Source organism: Aotus nancymaae, unplaced genomic scaffold, assembly GCF_030222135.1.
Source record: "Aotus nancymaae isolate 86718 unplaced genomic scaffold, 86718_ANA_hifiasm-v0.15.2.pri h1tg000002l, whole genome shotgun sequence".
In the NCBI taxonomy this organism is placed as follows: Eukaryota; Metazoa; Chordata; class Mammalia; order Primates; family Aotidae; genus Aotus; species Aotus nancymaae.
This window is the reverse complement of record NW_026988413.1, coordinates 38,876,856-38,901,284: the sequence shown is the minus strand read 5'-3', so window position 1 is coordinate 38,901,284 and position 24,429 is coordinate 38,876,856. Positions and strand designations below refer to the sequence as shown.

Sequence of the window (24,429 nt, the reverse complement as noted above, 5' to 3'; positions counted from 1 at the left end):
GTTTTGATTAGAGGAATTGAGTCACAGAGCTGTTAAGTAGCTGCGATTTCACAAGAAGCCAGACAGAGCAGGGTTCAAATTTTGGGTCTTACATTATCCAATTCAGTGTTCCAGCTTTGTTACTTATTGAGCAACCACTACAAGCACAGGTTACATGACATCTGATAGCTCTCAAAATGGATTTCACAAACACAATTCAGATTTCAACTCAGCAGTGACTCAGGAGCAAGGACACTTGGATGCATTTCTTTATGGCATTTTTCCCAGGGTACACACAACCTGGAAGGTCTCTCGAGTATGGGGGAAGGTTTCACCCTGAGGAATCCTATTCCCTCTAAACTGGGACAAGGGGAAGGAGAGTACTGTCTCTCATCAGCCATCTCCTCAGGCAGGCCTGGGGAACTCCTGGGATGCAGGCCATGGCTTACTGACTGAGTGTTGAAAAGACCAGGCACTGGGGCACACTACACTACTCTTAAAAAGGAATCAGAGTAGCTTGTGGTTATACTTGAAATGGATAGAGTTACATGATACCAAGAAACTGTTAGCAATTCCTTCCCTGAATCCCTCATTTTCTTGAAGCATTTTCTCCTTTTCCTCAATAAGCTTTAAATTGGGATTTGAAGAATGGTAAGACTAAAAGGAGGGCTGTTTCTGGTCTTTGAAGGAATTTTGTTCCATTTGATCTAAGTGTGCAAAGCCGGAGTTCACAAGAGATCTTCTAATCTTTTTCTTTCATATTTTTCCACCTTATTCATATGGAAAAGAAGGAAGGGAATACTTAATTTCATTCTCCTTCCTCCTATTTCCTTGACTTGTTTAAAATACAAATGTTATAGACACCTAAGATAGAAATTTGACTGAAACAGCCTCTTATTTATTGTCTTAAAAATTAGTGTAATAAAATAGCATCTGTGGTCCTCAGACATTTAAATCCAGCAGGGATTTAATTCCAGACACAATTGAATATTTAATTCAATTGTGTTTGGACTACAGGTGGTTTTTGGTTACATGGATAACTGATTTATTGGTGATTTCTGAGATTTTGGTATATCTGTCACCCAAGCAATGTACACTGTACCCAATATGTAGTCTTTTATCCCTCCCCTTGCCCCATCATTCCCTATTGTCCCTAAAGCACATTATAGATTTCTTATGCCTTTGCAACCTCATAGCTTAGCTTCCACTTATAAGTGAGAACATGCAATATTTGGTTTTCCATTCCTGAGTTACTTCATTTAGAATAAATGGTCTCCAGATCCATCCAAGTTGCTGCAAAGGCCATTATTTCATTCTGTTTTTTGGCTAAATAGTCTTCCATGATGTATATGTGCCACATTATTTTTATCTACTTGTTGGTTGATGGGCATTTAGGTTGGATTCATATTTTCGCAATTATGAATTGTGCTGCTATAAACATGTGTGTGCATTTTTTTTTTCATATAACGACTTATTTTCCTTTGGGTAGATACCCAGCAGTGGGATTGCTGGATCGAATGGTCATTCTTTATGGAATCTCCATACTGTTTTCCACAGTCGTTATACAAGTTTACAATCCCACCAGGAGTGTAAAACTGTTCCCTTTTCAGCACATCCATGCCAAATCTATTATTTTTTGACTTTTTAATTATGGTCATTCTTGCAGGAGTAAGATGGTATCTTATTGTTTTAATTTTAATTTACACTGCCCTGATAATCAGTGATGTTGGGCTTTTTTTTTTTCTGTTTGTTGATTGTCTGTATATCTTGAGGATTGTCTATTATGTCCTTTGCCCACTTTTTGATGGACTTATTTGTTTTTTTTCTTGCTGATTTGTTTGAGTTCCTTGTAGATCCTGGATACTAGTCCTTTATCAGATGCATACTTTATGGATATTTTCTCCCACTCTGTAGATTGTCTGTTTACTCTGCCGATTATTTATTTTGTGGTGTAAAAGCTTTTTAGTTTAATTATCTCTCATATATTTATTTTTGTTTCTGTTACATTTGCTTTTGGGATCTTAGTCATAAACTTTTTGGCTACACCAATGACTAAAAGAGTTTTCCCAATGTTATCTTCTAGAATTGTTACGGTTTCAGGTCTTAGATTTAAGTCTTTGATTCATCTTGAGTAAATTTTTATATAAGGTGAGTGTCTAAGATCCAGTTTCATTCTTCTACATGTGGCTTGCCAGCTTTCCCAGCACCATTTATTAAAAAGGATATCCTTTCCCCACTTTATGTATTTGTATGCTTTGTCAAAGATCAGTTGAGTTTAAGTATTCGGCTTTATTTCTGGGTTCTCTATTCTGTTCCATTGGTCTACATGCCTATTTGTGTACCAGTACCATGCTGTTTTGGTAACTATAACCTTGGAGTATAATATGAAGTCGAGAAATGTGATGCCTCCAGATTTGTTCTTTTTTTTTTTTTTTAGAGTCTCTCGCTCTGACACCAGGCTGGATTGCAGTGGTGTGATCTCTACTCACTGCAACCTCCGCCTCCCAGTTCAAATGATTCTTCCGTCTCAGCCTCCCGAGTAGCTGGGACTACAAGCATGCACCACCACATCTCGCTACTTTTTGTATTTTTAGTAGAGACAGACAAGGTTTCACTATGTTGGCCAGGATGGTCTCAATTTCTTGACCTCATGATCCGCCTGCCTTGACCTCCCAAAGTGCTGGGATTACAGGCATGAGCCACTGCACCTGGCCTTGTTCTTTCTGCTTAGTATTGCTTTAGCTATGTGGGCTCTTTTTTAGTTCCATATGAATTTTAGGATTTTTTTTTTCTTGTTCTGTGAAGAATTATGATGGTATTTTAATGGAATTGTATTGAATTTGTAGATTGCTTTTGACAGTATGGTCATTTTCACAATATTGATTCTACCCATCCATGAGCATGAGATGTATTTCCATTTGTTTGTGTCATCTGTGATTTCTTTGAGCAGCGTTTTGTAGTTTTCCTTGTAGAGACCTAACTTCCTTGGTTAAATATATTTTCATGTATTTTAGATTTTTTTTTTGCAGCTGTTGTAAAAGGAATTGAGTCCTTGTTTTGATTCTCAGCCTGGTCGTTGTCAGCAGGGACATTTTCTAAAGTGTAGACTGTGGTTTCTTATCTTCTATCTGTTTCTTATTGTCCCCTTCATTTTTCTTGTCCTTTTTTTCCTTCTATTATCTTCTTGATTTTTTTTTAATATACAGATATCTACTTTTTCTGACAATTTTTGCTTTTTCTTTTTCTCCTCTGCACACATTTATTTATTTTCTTATATGTACTTCTTTCTCTCTAGGTTAATATTTGATTAACTCCCCTTCCCTGTCTCTCTTCCTTCTTTCCATAAATCTTTATTAATTTCCTGCACTGGGATAGGATTCTATACCTTCTAAACCTGTAATCTATTTTCTATAGCCAACAGTGTTATAATCATACTGTCACGATAACTACTTATTTTTAATACTTAAGATATTTTAAATTTTTAACCAATTTAATTAATACAATGTTGAGTTCAAATTGGAAAAAAAATGGAAAATTCTAATAATTCTAGCAACCTCCTGCTTTTTAATAATGTATTAGAAAATTTGCCTCTTTTTCAAAAGCCTACAATGAATCTATTCATATAAGGCAAAAACAAACCATTCTCTTCATTCTCTTTTTCTCTCCACAAGATTTTTTTTTTTTTAATATAGAGTCTTGCTCTATCACCTAGGCTGCAGTGCAGTGGTGTGATCATAGCTCACTGAACCCAGGATTCCTGGGTTGAAGCAATCCTGCCTCAGCCTCCTAACTAGCTGGGACTACAGACACATGCCACCATGCCCAACTAATTTAAAAGAAAAAAAATTGTGTACAGATAGGTCTTGCTATGTTGCCTAGGCTGGTCTCAAACTTTTGATCTCAAGCATTTCTCCCACCCAGCCTTCTGAAGTGCTGAGATTGTAAGTGAGCCACTATGCTCAGCCAAAATTAGTTTTTAAAAATAAAATAGGATTTGAAAAAGGAAAATATGAAGTGAGAGAGAATAAATACACATGTGAACTCTCTTGATAATTGCTATAAAACTGAAATCTTTAGCCTTGCGAAAGGAGCACTTCCATGAACACCTCTAATTATCTTATTACCTTCTAAATTAGGTGTGAAATTTACCTTCTAAATTACAAATGAAATCTACTGCAGTTTTTGTTATTTGGATGGAACCCTAGGTACATGGTCCAGTTCATGAGTTGAACAAAAGCGTGTTCATTTAGTCCAAATAGAAAGAAATAAAGAGCTATGTTTTACATGTCTCGCAACACTGAAGATCCTCCCCATAAGCAGTATTTATTATGGGTATTAATGACCCCTTTATGTTTTATTTCTCCAGTGCCTGAGTAGCAGCGTCCACTGAGTCGTGGTACGTCTCCTCCAATATGTCAGCATTTTTTTCCCCAGGCTTTTGGTCACTCTAGATCAGAAATGTTGTTAGCAACAGTTCCTTGAGGGCAGTGGCTAGCATGGTTCCAGCCAACAGGCACTGCCGAATGGCTCTTAATATAAACGACCACTTATTAATCTATTTAGTTTGTGAGTTTGGAGTTTTGCGTGTAAAGTCTTATTTATGTCCGTATGGTAGATAAATGAAACAAATGAATAACAGAAGTAACCATTTTGACACTTTAGATTTAGATAATATTGGATTATTTCTGGATTGTGAAAGAAGAAGGAAGAAACATATGAAAGAGAATTTTTAGTAGAAGGGAGAAAGAAGGGGGTGAAAACAAAAGAATAGATGTATAAGGATGGGAGGAGAAAAGGGAGAGAGCCTTTTTCTTTCTTTTTTTTTTAAACAGAGTCTCGCTCTGTTGCCAGGCTGGAGTGCAGGGACACAATCTTGGCTCACTGCAACCTTCGCCTCTGGGGTTCAAGTGATTCTGCTGCCTCAGCCTCCTGAATAGCTGGGACTACAGGCGTGTGCCACCACACCCAGCTAACTTTTGTATTTTTAGTAGAGATGGGGATTTCACCATGTTGGCCAGGATGGTCTTGATCTCCTGACCTCGTGATCCTCCCGCCTCTGCCTCCCAAAGTGCTGGGATTACAGGCATGAGCCACCGTGCCTGGCCTTTTTTTTTTTTAAAGGCTAATGAGAATTTACTACCTATCTAACTCTTCTCATTCTTCAAGTCTCAGACCAAATCCCGTCTGTTTGAAAGCCTCTAGGATATTCTATCTATCTTATACTTCTGTTATGTGCAAAATTAATTTGCCAATGAATTGTGAACTGTTTTATAAACTATCTTAAAATGGTTAATTAAATCTTTGGGGTGGTATTTAGCTTTCTCCAGGATTATGACATACCTTCTCAACTAGACATACAATGGCTAGGAGTCAAGGACGATTTCTCATAAATTCCAGTCTTGTTTTACAATGCCTAGAATGGTTGTTGTCACAGAAATATTCATTACCTGGGAGAAAGGATGACAGGAGGGGCAGAATGGGTAGAAAGAGGACATGGGAATGAGGTGCTGAGGATAGATGAGGAAGAAAGTTGTTTTAGTTGGGAGGATAGGTGAGAGAAGTATGGAAAGGAATTGCCTTGCACCCAGGAAGCCTGGTGAAGATGCTTAGGTCCTGCAGGGGTGTGAATAGTGTTCTTTTAGTTTTTATTATTTGGAGGTTTCTTCATTTTGGGAGAGTTCTTTTGAAAAGAGTGAACTTAAATTGGAGAGAAGTGCATTTTAGTATGTTGATAGCATTTGAATTTGCAAAATGGGCCTATGGATGATCTATGGTATTTATATACCCATATTTTACTTTTTGTATTTTATAATTATTATTTAATGATCATGAATGACATTTTAAAAATTACAGAAAAATTTACATCTAAAATTTCAGCAATGTTGTTTTTGACCAATGAAATAAGTTGCATTTGAAATAATGGAGATGCAATGTTCAAAATTTCAGCTGTGGTTAAAACAATAGTGTGATATGTGATTCATTAGAAGGAAGATGTGTCTTTCAAATTCAGATTGAACATAATAAAAGTCACCCTCTAATTTTCTATTTTTGATAATAGGACATCTCCAAATTTGCAGAGAAAGACAATATAGTTCTTGGAGAAGGTGGAATCACATTGAGTGGAGGTCAACGAGCAAGAATTTCTTTAGCAAGGTGAGTAACTGATCATTGGTCTAGCAAGCATTTGCTGCAAATGTCATTCCTGTAAAAAACTACAGACATTTCTCTATTGCTTTATATTCTGTTTCTGGAATTGAAAAAGTTCTGGAGATTTTATAGCTAGTGGGTTAAGAATCACATTTAAGAACTATAAATAATGGTATCCTGTCCAGATTTGGTAGAGATTATGGCTTATTCAAAATCTGTGCCCACATTTTAGCATCTGTATATTTTCTTGCCTCATGGTATTGTTTAATACAAATGGAAAACTCTAGGATTTTGCGTAATACTGGAAAGAGAAGGTATGAATATCTGTTAATTCCATCACAGACCCTGCCACTACAATGCACATATCAGCTTTAGGCTTCTGTTTTGCCTTCTTGGTATAGATAAACAAACATTTTCCAAATTTTTGAGTATAATTTTCATAACGAAAGTAGGAAGGCAAATGATGTCCCTTGGCTTAAAATCAGTAATCTTTAAAATAAAGAGGACAAACACATTAACATAGTTGGGGGAGGAGCTCCCTTAGTAGAAACACTCTTGGACCAAGCATGTTAAAGCTGTCAAAGACATGTAAATATAGTTAATGTATGTCAAGGAGAGAGCTTTGTGGTTAAACTGTAACTTTCAGTTTAAACAATTATTGGTGACAGTGACGCGGATGTCAAATGTTTCTCAAGCTTTATCTGAACAAATTTCTTCTCACTCTGTTGCCAAAGTCATTACCAAGAAATCACATTGACTCATTGATGTTTTGGCTCCTTTCCCTTACTTTCTCTTGCTTCCAAAAGCTGAGACAGGAAACACCCTCACTGAGCACCTGCAATTGCCTCATAGTATCCTAGGCGTGTGTGTATTTTTGTGTGTGTGTAATCCCCTTACAGCTCTGCAAAGTAAGAATTGTTCTCCCTTCTTTACAGAAGAGATCGTAAGATAACAGGCTGTTAGATGTTAACTTGACAAAAGCAAGTGGAGTCACAATTGAACCATATATTTTTGATTCTTTCCATTAAACCATGCTTTGATCTTAGAATTACACTGTAAAGTAATAAATCAATAGATATGGATAACTCACAGACAAGAAAATAGTTTCTAAATAAATGGAAGTTGGTTATTTTTATCTGTGAGCCAAGGTAAGACCTATTCTAAGCATTCCACGATTTAGATAAGGTAAAGTATATCGCTTCTAGTCATCCCACATAGAATTGAGTTTGTGTTATCAGTTTAGATTTGGTTTTGCTGTAAGGAGCACACCCTTTAAGGAATTACTAAAAATAATTGTCTATTCATATTCTCATCAGAATGTGTAATGTGTTGTCCAGTGTTGGATGATGAATTTATTATTTCTGATCTCATAAGGAACTGGTCATAGATGTGAGGGAGAGAATTAAGAACTGAGTGTGGGGGAAATAAACTGTGTACATTTTGGTGGGATCCATTATCTAGCTCTTGCATGCTGTTTTCAAAAATAAGTTACACTTTGAAGATTGCTTTAGACTTTATTTTAAAGTTTTGCCATTGGTTTTTTAAAAAAATTTTAAATTGGTTTAAAAAATTTCTTAATCGTGTGCTGGTTGAATACAATTTTCTACAGAAGTACCAATAATTACATGTATAAACACAGAATCCGATGTACTTGAGATATAAGTAAGGCTACTGACAATCACACTTGGAAAATTTAAATGTTATGAAGAAATTATCCCATTTCTATTAATATGGAAACTATGTCTTCATCTTTATTACTGTTCTAAGATCAACTCAATGTAGATTTTACTTGCTTATAGTTTCATATTTTAGTGAAATAGTAAAATATTATGGGTATAGCTTTTGTTGTGAAGTACTCATACTTATTTGGAACTTTTATGAATATGATACAGAGACTGAAACTACAGGAACAAAGTGCAATATTGATTATACAGTTGTGGCAGCACTGCTCTCAAGTTGTTGATAGCAATTAACACTTAGAAAAACATTTTAAAAATAATTTCACATAAGTGCTGCAATTTATTAGCTATCTCTGACATTTTACAGTTTCAAATAGTCTGTTTTCTTCTTGGTGTCCTCACCAAAATGCAAGATCTTTGAGAGCAGGAACTGTATAATTTTTGCCATTGTATTTTGAGCACATAGCATGGTACTGGCCTCTAAATAGATACTATTGATAAAAGGTTTTCTTTTTTAAGGTAATATTTTGAAGTGTATGCTATGGTACAATTCAGTTTGTGACTTTTGCTAGTTTATTCCACTTACATCTAACAAAACCATGTCAGCAGTTCTTGGAATGTTGTGAAAAGTGATAAAAATCTTTTCAACTTATTCCTTTATTCCTTATTTAAATTAATCTACCCTAGTAAAAAGACACGTATAAAAGTGCTACTTCTGCACCACTTTTGAGAATAGTGTTATTTCAGTGAATGGATGTGGTGACCATATTGTAATGCATGTAGTGAACTGTTTAAGGAAAATCATCTACACTAAAAGATACATGAAATAGTGAGGAAATGTAATTTAATTTCCATTTTCCTTTTAGAGCCGTATACAAAGATGCTGATTTGTATTTATTAGACTCTCCTTTTGGATACCTAGATGTTTTAACAGAAAAAGAAATATTTGAAAGGTATGTTCTTTGAATGACTTACTTATAATGCTCATGCTTAAATACAAGAAAGAAAGACTATACCATCATACACTGCATTTTACCTCTTTTTTTTTTTTTTTTTTTTGAGACAGAGTTTCCCTCTTGTTACCCAGGCTAGAGTGCAATGGCACGATCTTGGCTCACCGCAACCTCCGCCCCCTGGGTTCAGGCAATTCTCCTGCCTCAGCCTCCTGAGTAGCTGGGATTACAGGCAGGCACCACCATGTCCAGCTAATTTTTTGTATTTTTAGTAGAGACGGGGTTTCACCATGTTGACCAGGATAGTCTCGATCTCTTGACCTCGTGATCCACCCGCCTCGGCCTCCCAAAGTGCTGGGATTACAGGCGTGAGCCACCGCGCCTGGCCCTGCATTTTACCTCTTAAGAAATATGTTCACCCTTGTTGGTATAGCAAAATGTAGCATGGTATTAACTTAAACCTGATCTTCCCTACCTAGCCAAGATTCAAGATCACTTCCATTAAACCCTTTTCTGTCCATCTCATGCTAAACCAATTTTTCCCATTGCTATACTGTTATAGCAATTGCCATCTATGTAGTTTTTGCAGTATTATTGCCTTGTGACATATATTACTTTAATTGTTTATTATACTTAACATTTTCGTTTACTTTTTTGTGTTAGTATTTTATTCTGTCTTCTCCTTAAATAGTATACTTCTTAAGAAAATACATATGCCAAGTGTTTTACTGGTTTAATGTAGGTGAATGCTTAGACTATTCATCTACCTCAATACTTCTTTGGAGACCTCCTTCTCAGTCACACAGAGCTCAGGACTTATATTTCCTTGGAAGTCCCGTTAGGGTCCAATATACGTGAAATTCCCTAGACAGACAGTTAATTATAGGACCTGATTTCAAAATTTTAAAATGATTTCATGGACTATAAGGTAGTCTATTGGGAGAACAGTTATTATACTCTTCTAGAAATAAAGACTTTAAGCTATAAAGATGGATATGTATATAAAATGGCTGGATTATTCTTAGAAGTACCTTTCTTAAAATTTAGTTAAACTTAATATCCAAGATACTATTTTTACAACCCTGTGACTGTGATAAGTAACTTCTATATCAATATAAACCTTTCTGCATTTGTATTGTTGTGTTAGTGTGTTATGGAATAATCTAGAACGATGTATCTTTCTGTATGATATATAATACTTTAATGCCTAAAAAACCTGATATTTCTTAGATGATTCTAGTCCAGATTTACTTCTAGAATAGATGAAAATTTTATTAGAGGAAAGTCAAATTAATTATCAAATTCTCAGTTATTGTTGCTGTTTTATTTTTAGTGAAACAGATTAGTCTTAATGTAAGCACTTGAGAAATAAATTGTTGGTCAATCTAAAATGTAAAAAAAAGAAAGAAATTAATAGAAAATGTAAAGAACAACAGGACTCTGACATTTAAAAGATATGACTCTCTAGGGACCTTAAAGATCATCTAATACTTTCCTCATTTTCTAGATAAATAAACTGAGACCCAGAGGATAAATGATTTGCTCAAAGTCAAATATCTGCTTAATATAGGAAATTTTATTTCATTCTCAGTCTGTTAACATGTAACTTTTCAATATAGCGTGATATTTCATGCTATCAGAATTCACAAGGTACTAATTTAATTACTACAGAGTACTTACAGAATCATTTAAAATATAATAAAATTGTATAATAGATTATATGCAATAAAACATTAATAAAATGCTAAAATGCAAGACATTATTATAATAAAGTATTTATAAAATTGATATTTATATCTTTTTATATTCCTAAAGCTGTGTCTGTAAACTGATGGCTAACAAAACTAGGATTCTGGTCACTTCCAAAATGGAACATTTAAAGAAAGCTGACAAAATACTAATTTTACATGAAGGTAGCAGCTATTTTTATGGGACATTTTCAGAACTCCAAAATCTACGGCCAGACTTTAGCTCAAAACTCATGGGATATGATTCTTTTGACCAATTTAGTTCAGAAAGAAGAAATTCAATCCTCACTGAGACCTTACGCCGTTTCTCATTGGAAGGAGATGCTCCTGTCTCCTGGACGGAAACAAAAAAACAATCTTTTAAACAGACTGGAGAGTTTGGGGAAAAAAGAAAGAATTCTATTCTCAATTCCATCAACTCTATACGAAAATTTTCCATTGTACAAAAGACTCCCTTGCAAATGAATGGCATTGAAGAGGATTCTGATGAGCCTTTAGAGAGAAGGCTGTCCTTAGTTCCAGATTCTGAGCAGGGAGAAGCAATACTACCTCGCATCAGCATGATCAACACTGGCCCCGCACTTCAGGTACGAAGGAGACAGTCTGTTCTGAACATGATGACACACTCAGTTAACCAAGGTCAGAGCGTTCACCGAAAGACAACAGCATCCACACGAAAAGTGTCACTGGCCCCTCAGGCAAATTTGACTGAACTGGATATATATTCAAGAAGGTTATCTCAAGAAACTGGCTTGGAAATAAGTGAAGAAATTAATGAAGAAGACTTAAAGGTCGGTATAAATCGCTTGCGGGTACTTCACCCCACAGAGTGCAGTTGAGTAGAATGCATTATGTAGCATGTAACAAAATTTACTCAAGTTATGAGATTAGGATAAGGTTTATCTTAAAACTCAGAAAGTATGAAGTTTATTAATTATGCAAGCAACTTTAAAATGTAAAATAACAAATAATTTCTTTTTGCAATGGACATATCTCTTCCCATGAAATGGGGAAGGATTTAGTTTGGAGTCCTTTACCAAGCCAGTGGTAATCATGACTGTAAGTTAGAAAGCACCTGCTTTATTACCATCTTGAACCCTCTGTGGAAAGAGGTGCAGTTTAAATAACTGTGTAAACAAATAGTAGCTTTCATTATTTAGAGCTCACAAAATAATTTGTATGGAAGTAGCTTATATAAGGTATATAAACATTTAGCCTCTTAATAGGACTAACTCACATTCTGGTTTATATATCAGTCTTGCCTGAATTTAGCTAGTGTGGGCTTTTTGTATCTTGTAAGTTTGCTTTATACATTGGGTTTCTGAAAAGATTTCTTTTAAAAAATGTATATGAAGCTCAACATGTACTAGTGCCAATCTTCAGACAGAAAGTTTGTTATATTAGGTTTCAAGTATAAAAGCATTTTATTCTTAAAAGAGGAAAAAATATAATAAGGAAAGTTTTTATTGTTTTGGTAGAAAACTTAATGCCTTGGATGAAATGAGCCATAGGCAGAGTTGTAATGAATTGGTATGTTTAATAGTGTAGATCATTTGAGAATAATGTGACCTTTGACAAGAGACAAGTCATTAACATCTCTAGGCTGAAGTTTCCTCCTTTGTAAAATGAGGGAATAAAATATATCCCTAAAGTGTATAATTTAATGATAATTTGTCTATATAGTTGTTTTTGTTTTTTTTTTTTGAGATGGAGTTTCGCTCTGTCACCCAGGCTAGAGTGCAATGGCGTGAACTTGACTCACTGCAATCTCTACCTCCCAGGTTCAAGTGATTCTCCTGCCTCAACCTCCTGAGTAGCTAGAGTTACAAGTGTGTGCCACCGTGCCCAGCTAATTTTTGTATATTTAGTAGACAAGGGGTTTTATCATGTTGGCCAGGCTGGTCTTGAACTCCTGACCTTGGGATTTGCTTGCCTCGGCCTCCCAAAGTGGTGGGATTACAGGCGCCCATCCTGAGCCACTGAGTCTGGCCTGTCTATATAGTTTGTTATCAATCTAAATGAATTTCTCAATCCTGAGCCTAAAATTTAGTTGTAAAGAATAATATCCTTGTCTAATAATTGTTACTATTTGTGGATTTCTTCTAGTGCTAGGCACCTTATATTTAGTCCCCACAACTACCCTGGAAGATACTTACCATTTTTCACATTTACAGATAAGAAAACTAAAGTTTGGCAATATGTTTGAATTCTAGCAGCCCCTAGCATGTTAATGGTGGAGGTTGGGTTCAAATCCAGATCTGTCTAACTCAAAAAATGCATACTCCTAACCAGTGCACTGTATCCCAATTCCATAGGACCGTTCTTTATGTTTCATAGTGCTTTCCTATAAGTTTTGTTGATTTTGTGAGAAACAAAACTATCTTTTCCTTTGGACTATCTGGAATCTCTCTTTTTCAAATTTTTGAAATGTACCTATTTGCCAAGAGACAAAGATTTCTAGAGGAATATGCCCAGGATCGGAATTATGTAATTTAAATCATAGCTGGAAAGAGAGATAGTCCTAAGCTACTAAGGAATGTTCAAACATAAATGGGCTTTCAGTCTATTGGAAGACCTTTATAGCTAGTAGTATATTGAACTGTACTTGTCCATGGACTCCTGAAGAAACAGGTTAAATCAAGGAGAGTTCTGGGAAACTTCATTTAGATGGTATCATTTATTTGATAAAAGATATGCCACTGTTAAGCCTTAAAATGGTAAAATTGTCCTATAATTTTGAAAAATTATGGTGTTTCTCAACTTTAATAAAGCCGTGTTGCTCCAGTAGACGTTATTCTGGCTGTAGAATGACATCATTCATAGAATTTATAATGATTTATATTTATTAAAATACACTTAGATTCAAGTAATAATATTCCTTTATTTCCACATTTAAAAGTAAAACCACAGTGGTGGCATGAAAGTGTACTGTCTTATTATAATAACCATAATTCTTTTATTCAGGAGTGCTTTTTTGATGATATGGAGAGCATACCAGCAGTGACTACATGGAACACATACCTTCGATACATTACTCTCCACAAGAGCTTAATTTTTGTGCTAATTTGGTGCTTAGTAATTTTTCTGGCTGAGGTAAGAATGTTCTATTGTAAAATACTACTATGATTTAAAGTTAAATTAAGAATAGTTGGGAAGGATGTTTACATATTATGCACACACATATAAATATGTATATATACATACATATATGTGTATTCATGTATAAGTATGCATATATACACACATATATAACTATACATATAAATATGTATATATGTATATATTACATATATTTGTAATTTTACAGTATATAATGGTATAGTTTCATATAGTTCTTAGCTTCTAAAGATCAACAATTAGAAACACTATTGATATTTCATATTACATATAAAATACATTTAAATAGAAACATAGGAAGAGTTTTTAATAGATTTTAATAATAAATGTTAAAAGAGTCAAAAGCTCAAAGTAGAAGGCTTTTATTTGGATTGAAATTAAAGGCCAGGCACGGTGGTTCATGCCTGTAATCCCAGAACTTTAGGAGGATGAGGCAGGAGGATTGCTTGAGCCCAGGGGTCAAGACCAGCCTGGGAAACAGTGAGACATTGTGTCTGCAAAAAAAATTTAAAAATTAGCTGGGCATGGTGGCATGCGCCTGTATGGCTGAGGTGGGAGAATCTCTTGAGCCTGGGAGGTTGAGGCTGGCATGAGCTGTGATTGTGCCACTGCACTCCAGCCTGGGTGCCAGAAAGATACCCTATCTCATAAATAAATAAATAAATAAAACACTGAAACAAATCTGTACTAAATTTTAAATTCATTTGACTCTAGATCACAGGTAAGCTTTTGGCTTCCCTGGGCCACAATGGAAAAATAAAAGAATTGTCTTGGGCCACACATAAAATATGCTTATGATAGCAGATGAGCAAAAAAACAAAAACAAAAACAAAAAAAGAAAAGAAAAGAAAGATCCATGCATAATCTTTGTGATATCTGCCACCACAGATAAGCAAAAAAGTCCTCTCATGCAAAAAGTTGAACACAGCTGCTCAAGATATTTTATTATTAAATATGCAGGCAATTACTATTTAAATGATGATTTCTTCACAAAATGAGATTAAATATATATTAGTGGCTTAGCATTCATTTTAGACAATCCTTTTAGAGATTCAAATAACCTACTTGCTTACAGAAATTTTGTTGTCTTCAATGTCTTCATTGTGGTTCCTTTACCAACCCTTTACTGTTCTTTACATCACCAAGTTAAAAAAAAAGGGAAGAATGAAAATCACATGATAGGCCACAAGTTCAGATATTCATCAGCACAAGAGGTGCCTGAAGCAGTGGATGAGGCTTTTCTCTGGATCAGGAGCAGCCACATAAATGCTTAAAAGGGCCTGGCAGGGAGCATCAGTGGGTGCTGTGGCTGGGAGGCTGAATGGAGAGCATTTGTTCTTCAGTTATCTATAGAAGGCAGCTGTCACTCAGCACCAGCGAAGGCCTTGCCATGAGGGAATTGGGGATCAGGTTTGCCAGATATTTTTGTGTATCAGGATAAGACAGAGATCCAGCTATTTTTTGGTAATATTTTCCTATTTTAAAATATGGGTAGTTGATTAAATAAAAAAAAAATGAATACCATATAGGCACAACAAAACACATCTGTGGGTTGGATTCAGCCTGTGAACGATTACTGCAGATGTTTGTTCCAGAGGACACCCTGGGTATGTCCCAATATAAAACCTAAATCTAAACTCAAGGCCCATGCTACCTTCAGGGAATAAATGACCCAGAAGAAGAGCCACCTCTCCTAAGGAAGTATAAATGTATAAATAACTGAGACCTAAATTTGTAACTATACATTTTTCCCATTGTTGGTTGTTGCTAACCTCAATTAAGAAGGCTTGATGATATTTGTAAAGTATCATCACTCCACCATGGTCCAGTAATATCTGAATGGTCAAGAAATATCTAAAGATATGTACCAAAAAGTTGTGCATACAACTGTTGTAAATTAACAAAGCAAATGGAGGCTTGATGCAAGATGCAGTATAGCATAGTGCCAACTCTGGAATCCAACTACTCTGAGTGTGAATTCTAACACTGTTCTAACCATGAAACTGAGCAAGGTAGTTAAACTCTCTGGGCTCATTTTCTCATTATTTCATGGAGATTTTAATAGTACAGCTACATAGGCCATTTTGTGATTTAAAAGACATCATGATTATAAAGCACTTAATGTAAGGCTTGATATATAACGAGCAAGGTTTGTTGCTGTTATCATTAGTATCCTTAATTATCATTATTATAATACTTAAGATAGTATGAGGTGAACAAGTTCATAATAGTAATATAATGAAAATTTTAATGATTCCTTTTATACTTTAACAAAATATGAGATTGGGTAATTTATTACTTTTATGTGAGTAATAAATATTGAATTAAAATATATTTAAAATTTACATTAGTCTCTGCCAGTCGTGCCAAATGACCAATGTGAATGTGAATAAAACCCAGTCTGTGCCCACTTAATCTCAACCAGCTCTTTATAATTGTTAATGACTTGAACCTCTGCCTTGAAAGATCACATTACTTAATTATCTTCAACTTACCTGAATGTGGTGGTGATTTCTGTAAATTTATAGGACCTTTGTCTCATGCAGCTCCATGGGGTTGAACTTATGCACCTTTAAAATGGTATGTACTTAATTAATTGAGTGTTGATCTGCTTCACATGTGTACAATATTATGTACTCACTAAACCAAGAAAACAGTGGTCCTTTAGGGCAAGAAAATAAATTATAACAGAGAATTTAAATGCCATATAAATATCTATTATTAGTTGAACTGCCACAATTATTGCAAAAAATGACCTTTTAGTAGACAAAACAATTTATTTTAACCTTTTCTGGGCAAGAAATAATATAATATACTATGCATATTTTTGGCCAGTATTCTGTAGGCCTTGCCAATTAACTGGTTCTCAAAATTTTGAATAATAAAAACTTGGTGATAATAGAAAAAAAATAGTAATTTTAAAAAACTATGCACCCCATTATACAACTAAACAATTTATTCACCAGTGTTCACAATTCTATTGCCTTCTTTGAATCAAAATTTACAGTTTTTCTTTTAGATGAAGCTCCTTTATGAGACCAGTGTGCCCATTTCTCATTACCATTGAAATGTCTCATTAGCATGTCACATTCTGGTACAACTGCTAATCCAAGATGACAGTTTAGTTCTTTTAAATTCAATTGAGAACCTTATACTCATGATCAGAGAACCTAAAGGAAGGTTAAGATATATTTCTTCCTTGATGTAAGTGATTTGTCTATTTTTAGTTTTCCTAAGGGTCATATTTCAATTGAGATTTATGTTTTTATAGGTTAGGCAAATTATGCTTCCCTTTTGCAATATGAAATACAAAGTTTTTTAAAATATTTCTTCAAAGCTATTAAACTGAAAAAAATAATTTGGTCTATTCAGTTTGTTAGCACTTACCATTTTTGAAAGGGAATGAGTCTACTTTTGTATTTTGTACCATTTTCCCCGCTATAGGACAGTATCTTCTGTAAATTCTTAGACATTAGCAACAAAGAAATAGGCAAAAAATTATGTTAATTCTTAGACCCCTGCTTGGCAGTGCATCATTGACTAGATGAAGAAGAAATGAAGACAATACATTAGGAAGCAGTTTCTTGGTTATCTTTATTTTTTATTTATTATACTTTTTTATTATACTTTAAGTTCTGGGGTACATGTGCAGAACATGCAGATTTGTTACATAGATATACACGTGCCATGGTGGTTTGCTACATCTATCAACTGGTCATCTACATTAGGTATTTCCCCTAATGCTATCCCTCCCCAATCCTCCCCACCCCTGCTAACCCTCCCCTAGCCCCCCACCCCACAACAGGCCCCGGTGTGTGATGTTCACCTCCCTGTGTCCCTGTGTTCCCCTTGTTCAACACCCACTTATGAATGAGAACATGCGGTGTTTGGTTTTCTGTTCTTGTGTCAGTTTGCTGAGCATGATAGTTTCCAAAAAAGCTCACCATCACTGGTCGTTAGAGAAATGCAAATCAAAACCACATTGAGATATCATCTCACACCAATTAGAATGGCAATCATTAAAAAATCAGGAGACAACAGATGCTGGAGAGGATGTGGAGAAATAGGAACACTTTTACACTGTTGGTGGGAATGTAAATCAGTTCAACCATTGTGGAAGACAGTGTGGCGATTCCTCAAGGATCTAGAAATAGAAAAGTCATTTGACCCAACAATCCCATTACTAGGTATATATCCAAAGGATTATAAATCATTCTATTATAAAGACACATGCACACATATGTTTATTGCAGCACTGTTTGCAGTAGCAAAGACTTGGAACCAACCCAAATGCCCATCAATGATAGACTGGATAAAGAAAACGTGGCACATATATACCATGGAATACTATGCAGACATAATAAAGAATGAGTTCATGTCCTTTGCGGGGACATGGGTGAAGCTGGAATCCTGGTTCAACAACCAGAGTCTTATTGTTGACTAGAATATCTGAAGATCCTGTTTAATGCTTTCATTCTGATTGTTAAGAATATGTCATAGAACTGCTGTATCCTGTTTCTTTATGACTTCCCTTCTGTTTGTTGATTAGAAATCCCTGAATGACTTTACATTATTAGTACGGTAGAGATGTAGTATATTCCCATAAAACCACTGCTGCTATTGACTGATAGTAATCATTTTAGAGCAGCGTTATGACAGTTGGTTTATGTTTTAGGGTGTCATTTGACTTGTGAAGCATTGAAATCTGTGTATTAAGCATACTGTTTTCCATGTGGTATGGAATTATATTTAAAACCCTGAGAAAATGGAAGATAAAAATATTTTTACTTTTCACCTTAATCATCTAGGACTATCACTCTATCATAAGCTGCATAAATTTTATAATCTCAAAACATTTTGGAAATGAAATGACAGAACTTGCTTACTCAATTGTTTCTATATGCACCAAATATTTTTTAAAGTTGTTATGTTAAGTCCTTGAAAATATTTTGTTCTAGTCAATATAAGAAGTTTAGGTTGGTAGTTCTATGTGGAAACAGCCAGGAAACAACTTTATATTATGATGACTAGACCAGTCCTTAGAACATTGCTTTGGTTATTGTTCCATTAGTAAATGTTATAAAATAATTATTTCTGAGATTTACTCACCATCAAAGAATGTTGGCAATGGCGGCATTATTGACACTCCTCTAATTAGAGCAAAGAGGAAATATAATAACAAAATATGATAATAGCCAAATAAAGAGTCACTCAGAATGTATACCCTTATCTAGGATCTTGAGTAATTCGATTATTTTTAGGAAATAGACATTTGTACCAGAAGACTTTTAAAATAGCTAGATTGTTTCTGGATTTCTTTTCATTTTGAATTAACTTGAATTTTGAGGAAGTAAGGGTAGTTTTTTTATTGATACAGTGCATAGAAGCTCTGCGTACAATGAAGAAAATTAGGAACCTGAGAATAATGCCATTAGATTTTTTGTCATTATACTTCTATCTGATATGTGAATTTAACTAAAACATATACCTCATTAAAATATAATACTTCCTAATGTAATTTCTTAATTTAAATGTTCCCTATATGGTTTATATATTCTTAAGTACTGTTAAATATTTAAGGCAAATTCCAGTATAAAATAAGACTTGTAGATATCTTATTCTAAGCATCTTTGTTTCTCTCCTATTTATTTTTATTCTGTGTTCATTTCTAAAATTGTTTTACTCACAACTGTTTTTTCTATTTCATTCTATGGTAAAGGTATTATTTGGCTAATTGTGTAATTTCAGGGTCATTTCTAATATTCCAATTGTGATGGTATCAACACAAGATTATATTTCTCTATAGGGTTTACAAGAATGGAATGCCACATTGAAATGGAATAGAACACAGATGATCTAAATATAAAAAGGACTACAAAAATCACAGTTGTTTAAAAAGGTTTTTTGGTTTGTTTATATATGGTGTAGAACCTTTCTCCCTCAGCCAAATGTTTCCACCTTGAGAAAGCTATAGAGGTTCAATGTTGTCCTAGTAACAATAATATGTTTTAACCTGAATGCACCTTATCTTTATTCATAAACTGTGACTTTTTACATTGTTGAAACTTTTTTTTTTAAGGCAGTCTCACTCTGTTATCCAGCCTAGAGTACAGCAATAGTGTGATTTTGGCTCACTGCAATCTCTACCTTCTGGGTTCAAGCAATTCTGGTGCCTCAGCCACCTGAGTAGTTGGGACCACAGATGTGTGCCACCAGGCCTGGCTAATTTTTTTTTGGTATTTCTAGAAGAGATGAGGTTTCACCACATTGGCCAGGGTGGTCTTAAACTCCTGGCCTCAAGTGATCTGCCCACCTTAGCCTCCCAAAGTGCTGGTATTACAAGTGTGAGCCACTGTGCCTGGCCTGAAACTTTTAATTCATTTCCATTAATATTAATCTCACCTTTTCCAATAATTAATTTGTTTTCCAGGTATTAGTCCCCTATAATCATTGAATGGCAAATGAAATTATTTATGGCAAATAAACAGATTAATTATCTGTCAGCAGGCTTATATTTGTGTTTATTATTTTTATATAACATATTTATGAAATATGTATTTGTGAATGTTTTAAATAATAAACACAAGAGATAACACAAATATATAGATATAGATATTTGTGTTATCTATCTATAGATATAGATACAGATATATCTAAATATATAGATATAGATCTATATATTTGTGTTATCTCTTGCGTTTATTATTTAAAACATTCAACTGTGATCTTGGCTCTCTTGTGAGATTCAATAGTTTCTATTGAATAAAGGAGAAATGACAAAGAATTTACTTCAGTGAAATTTGAATTTTATTAACTTAATGTGTTCTCATCACAAATAATGGTACTTAGAACAACTATTACAGCTGCTGGACCCAGGAACACAAAGCAAAGGAAAATGAAATTATGTGTACATTGATGTCGGTACACACATCAAATGGTGTGATGTAAATTTAGGTGTGGCCATGGGAGGAATAGGTGAAGATGTCAGAAATAAATCAACTGTGTCTTCTTCCATTTCAGGTGGCTGCTTCTTTGGTTGTGTTGTGGCTCCTTGGAAAGTGAGTATTCCATGTCCTATTGTGTAGCTTGTGTTTTATTTCTGTTGATTAAATATTTTAATCCACTATGTTTGTATGAATTGTAATCCACTTTGTTTCACTTCTCCCAAGCATTATGGTAGTGGAAAAACAAGATTTTTTGTTTAAATGATAACCATTAGTTGGACAAGGTGGCAAATGCCTATAGTCTAGCTTCTCCACAAGCTGAGGCAGGAGAATCACTTAAGCCCAGGAGTTCAGGGCTATAGTGTTCTATCATTGTGAATAGCCACTGCACTCCAGCCTGTACAATATAGTGAGACCCTATATCTAAAATTAAATAAATAAATAAATAAATTGTGAGCATGTGCAGCTCCTGCAGTTTCTAAAGAATATAATTCTGTTCAGTTTCCGTGAAATGCAATAAAAATATTTGAAATAACATTACACATTTAGGATTTTCTTTAAATATTTTAATTTAATAAAGATAAACTTTATCAATGGTAAGAAAACATATCCATTTTCTTGCAGTAAATAGTAAGTTTTTGAGATTAAGCATACATGCTCTGTTAATGCAATATGTTATATTTCTTTAGACTCAAATTTAGTTCCATTTACATGTATTGGAAATTCAATAAGTAAGTTTGGCTGCCAAATAACAATTTCCATTTTCCTTTACAGCACTCCTTTTCAAGACAAAGGGAATAGTACTTATAGTAGAAATAACAGCTATGCAGTGATTATCACCAACACCAGTTCGTATTATGTGTTTTACATTTATGTGGGAGTTGCTGACACTTTGCTTGCTCTGGGATTCTTCAGAGGTCTACCACTGGTGCATACTCTAATCACAGTGTCGAAAATGTTACACCACAAAATGTTACATTCTGTTCTTCAAGCACCTATGTCAACCCTCAACACATTGAAAGCAGGTACTTTACTAGGTCTAAGAAATGGAAGTGTGACCCACCATCAGTAGGGCCTGTAGTTTTGTTGGTTTTCTAATGACAGTGCTGGCTTTTGTACAGAGGCATCTGCCTTCTGTTAAACCTACTTTTGACTGGCATGCACATTTCCCAGATATTATAGGTTATCATATATTGTTGCTCCTGATATTTCTGTGTTAGATAATTAGAGTAGCTCAGTTTGTAAGAATGTGATGGTGAGACTGTAGCAGAATAAGAAGGCCCTTATGGGTCAGACATACCTCTCTTTTCAAATATTTGTTCTAGCTTTCTTCTGGGCACCTTGTTGCCAATATATAGTGTTGTTCAAAGGGCAGGAGATTTGAAGTGATCAAGGAAAATGTGATTTTTCTTCTATTGATTAAGTTTTTTGATGGAGTAGAATAATCTAGTTTCATGTAACTGCTCAAAGTTATATAGTAGGGGGGATCCCACATTTATTTTTAAACTATTTTTGTATCATCATATTTGAAGAAATAGAAAGTCAGAATAGTAGAATAAAGGTCCTAAAAATTAAAAAAACTGATAAGGTACTTTGAAAGAAATCAATTCTGTTGATTCCTCATTAGATAGATTTGCATTTAAAGACAGGTTAATAAGGCTTCCCCCAAGTTTTTTCACAGCAATCTGTGAGCATTTTCTCTGTTGAGGCATTTACTCTGTGGTATGAAAAGATGAATCAGGGAATCAGGCACAGTTCTTGCCCTGGAGAAAGTCAGAGGTGAGAGGAGGAGTTGACACAGAAATAGCTGATATGAAGCAAAGATTAAATTCCAAGACTGAACTTCTCAGAAATCTAAAAAACTCAAGAACAACCCATCATATTTTCTGGATAACAAAATTTCAGTGTAATTAGTATGTAGGAAGATCTTGATATTTATTCTGAATCCCATGTGTGTTGCTGAAATCTTGCCTCATTTGAATATAGTCATCACCGTCCTCTGTTTTGGAGCTAGGAGTTTTAGACTCAGTATGTCCAATTAACTTGATCCAGTGATTTTATTTTTCATGGAAATCTGAGACCCAGACAAGGCAGGGGATTTGTCCAAGTTTCTAGAAGAGTCAGACATGAGCCAGGAGGCACAGTGGAAAGAACATGAGCACTGCCTGAGCTCCAAGTTGACGCCATAAGAGCAGTGATCACAGGCAAGTGACTCTTCTGAGCCTTGGCCTCCTCACCTGTTAAGTGGGGAAAAGAATATCTCAGAGAATCTTTGTGAAAATGAAATGAGGCAATTTACTTGCCTGCTACAAAGCCAATGGGAAATCAATATTAGTTCTCCATGGTTCCCTTCTGTGGGTGTTGTTTTCACAGAGGATGCACTGGTCATTCCACCTCTTCTTTTTCAAGCTCCTCATTCCCTTTAACACTGTTCACAGTTGGTTCCAAACCATTTGAAATGTAATAAGCAGCAGGATGGTTTTTCTTTTCACCAAAGCAAATTTCATTTTCTGTTTATAAATGTTCATTTTCACTGTTTATAAATACCATGGGCTATTTTTTTCAAGTTTTGATTATCATGAAAAGATACAAATATGTTTAATTAAATATGCTAAAGAACATATTAATCAATCAGCATGTATTAAATAATTACTACATATAAGGCCTTTTTGCCTAGGGCTATGGGTGATATAAAATAAATGCGGCCTGATCCCATTGACCTCTATCAATTTACATCCTAGAAAAAGAGTTAAGATACGTTTGCATATAGTCATTATAACAGAGGTGCAAAGAAGATTTATTAAGTATGTCCAGAGGAGGCAGAGATTAATTCCAGCTGGAGGAAACACTGATGCTTTCTTGCAGGAGGGGCATTTGAGTTGAGCAAGGGAGGAAACATAGATTTTGACAATGAGAGATGAGGGGAAAGGAGTTTCAGGTGGAGGGGACCGCATGGGGAAAGCAGAGAGGTAGGAAAGTGTAAAGTGTGTTTAAAGAATAGGTCAGTTTTTGGCTGAAACGGGATATTTGGGCAGATGAAGCTGATACTAGGTAGGCAGGTTGAGGCCAAATTATACAAGGCATTAAATATTAAACTAAGAATTTTGGACTTTATCCTGCAGTTTATGGGGGATAAATGATAAGATTCAATATCACTTTATTTGTATAGTATTATGTTTCCTTTTCTCTAATTGTTAGTTTAATTCCTCTCTAGGCAATGAATTCCTCAACGGCAAGGAGCATGGCTTATTCACCTCAGTTATCTCAGTGCCTAGCATTGTGCCTGGTACATAGTAGATATTTGTATATACATTTTTTTAATTGAAGCAACAAGTTATCAAACTTACAAATGTTAATCCATGATTCAGATGGCAGGTGGAAATGTAGACTGTCAGCGAAGAGGGTAGAAAGAGAATATGACAAAGGAGGACCAGATAGTGTGACAGGCAGGGAGAGAGAGCAGCCACGGTGTCCGTAGAGGTATGTCAAAAAGGTTTGGAGGTCAGGAGGGGGAGAACCCTATGTTATGGAATACAAATGGAAGGGAAATGATGACAGCATATCCATTAAGTTGTCATTAAATGCAAGGTTGGAAAAATAAGATTGTAATAGCAGGATGAGTACCTACCCATTCCTGACATAATTTGTAGTAAAAGCTATTTCAAAGTCATCTTTGAATCTTACAGGAATCTGATACTTTAAAAAGGTTTAAGAGTACAAGACAATAACTTGAACCCAAAATTTTCTAAGTCCTTATTTATCTGATTACATGCTAATTCTTATTTAGGATCTGAATGCGTCTACTGTGATCCAAATTTAGTATTGGAAATATTGATACCTCTTTTAAAAATTACTGGTTTTT

At 34.8% G+C, this 24,429-nt stretch overlaps 1 protein-coding gene across 1 annotated transcript in view; it reads left to right on the top strand.

Annotated features, from left to right (window-relative positions):
- The window catches only part of CFTR (CF transmembrane conductance regulator), a 181,957-nt gene that overhangs the window by 97,163 nt on the left and 60,365 nt on the right, over positions 1 to 24,429 (top strand). Inside the window, exons 12-17 of the mRNA XM_064374118.1 lie at positions 6,038 to 6,132; positions 8,672 to 8,758; positions 10,574 to 11,297; positions 13,471 to 13,599; positions 20,644 to 20,681; positions 21,342 to 21,592. Of these exons, the coding sequence (XP_064230188.1) occupies positions 6,038 to 6,132; positions 8,672 to 8,758; positions 10,574 to 11,297; positions 13,471 to 13,599; positions 20,644 to 20,681; positions 21,342 to 21,592 (1,324 nt within the window). The remainder of the gene's footprint in view (positions 1 to 6,037; positions 6,133 to 8,671; positions 8,759 to 10,573; positions 11,298 to 13,470; positions 13,600 to 20,643; positions 20,682 to 21,341; positions 21,593 to 24,429) is intronic.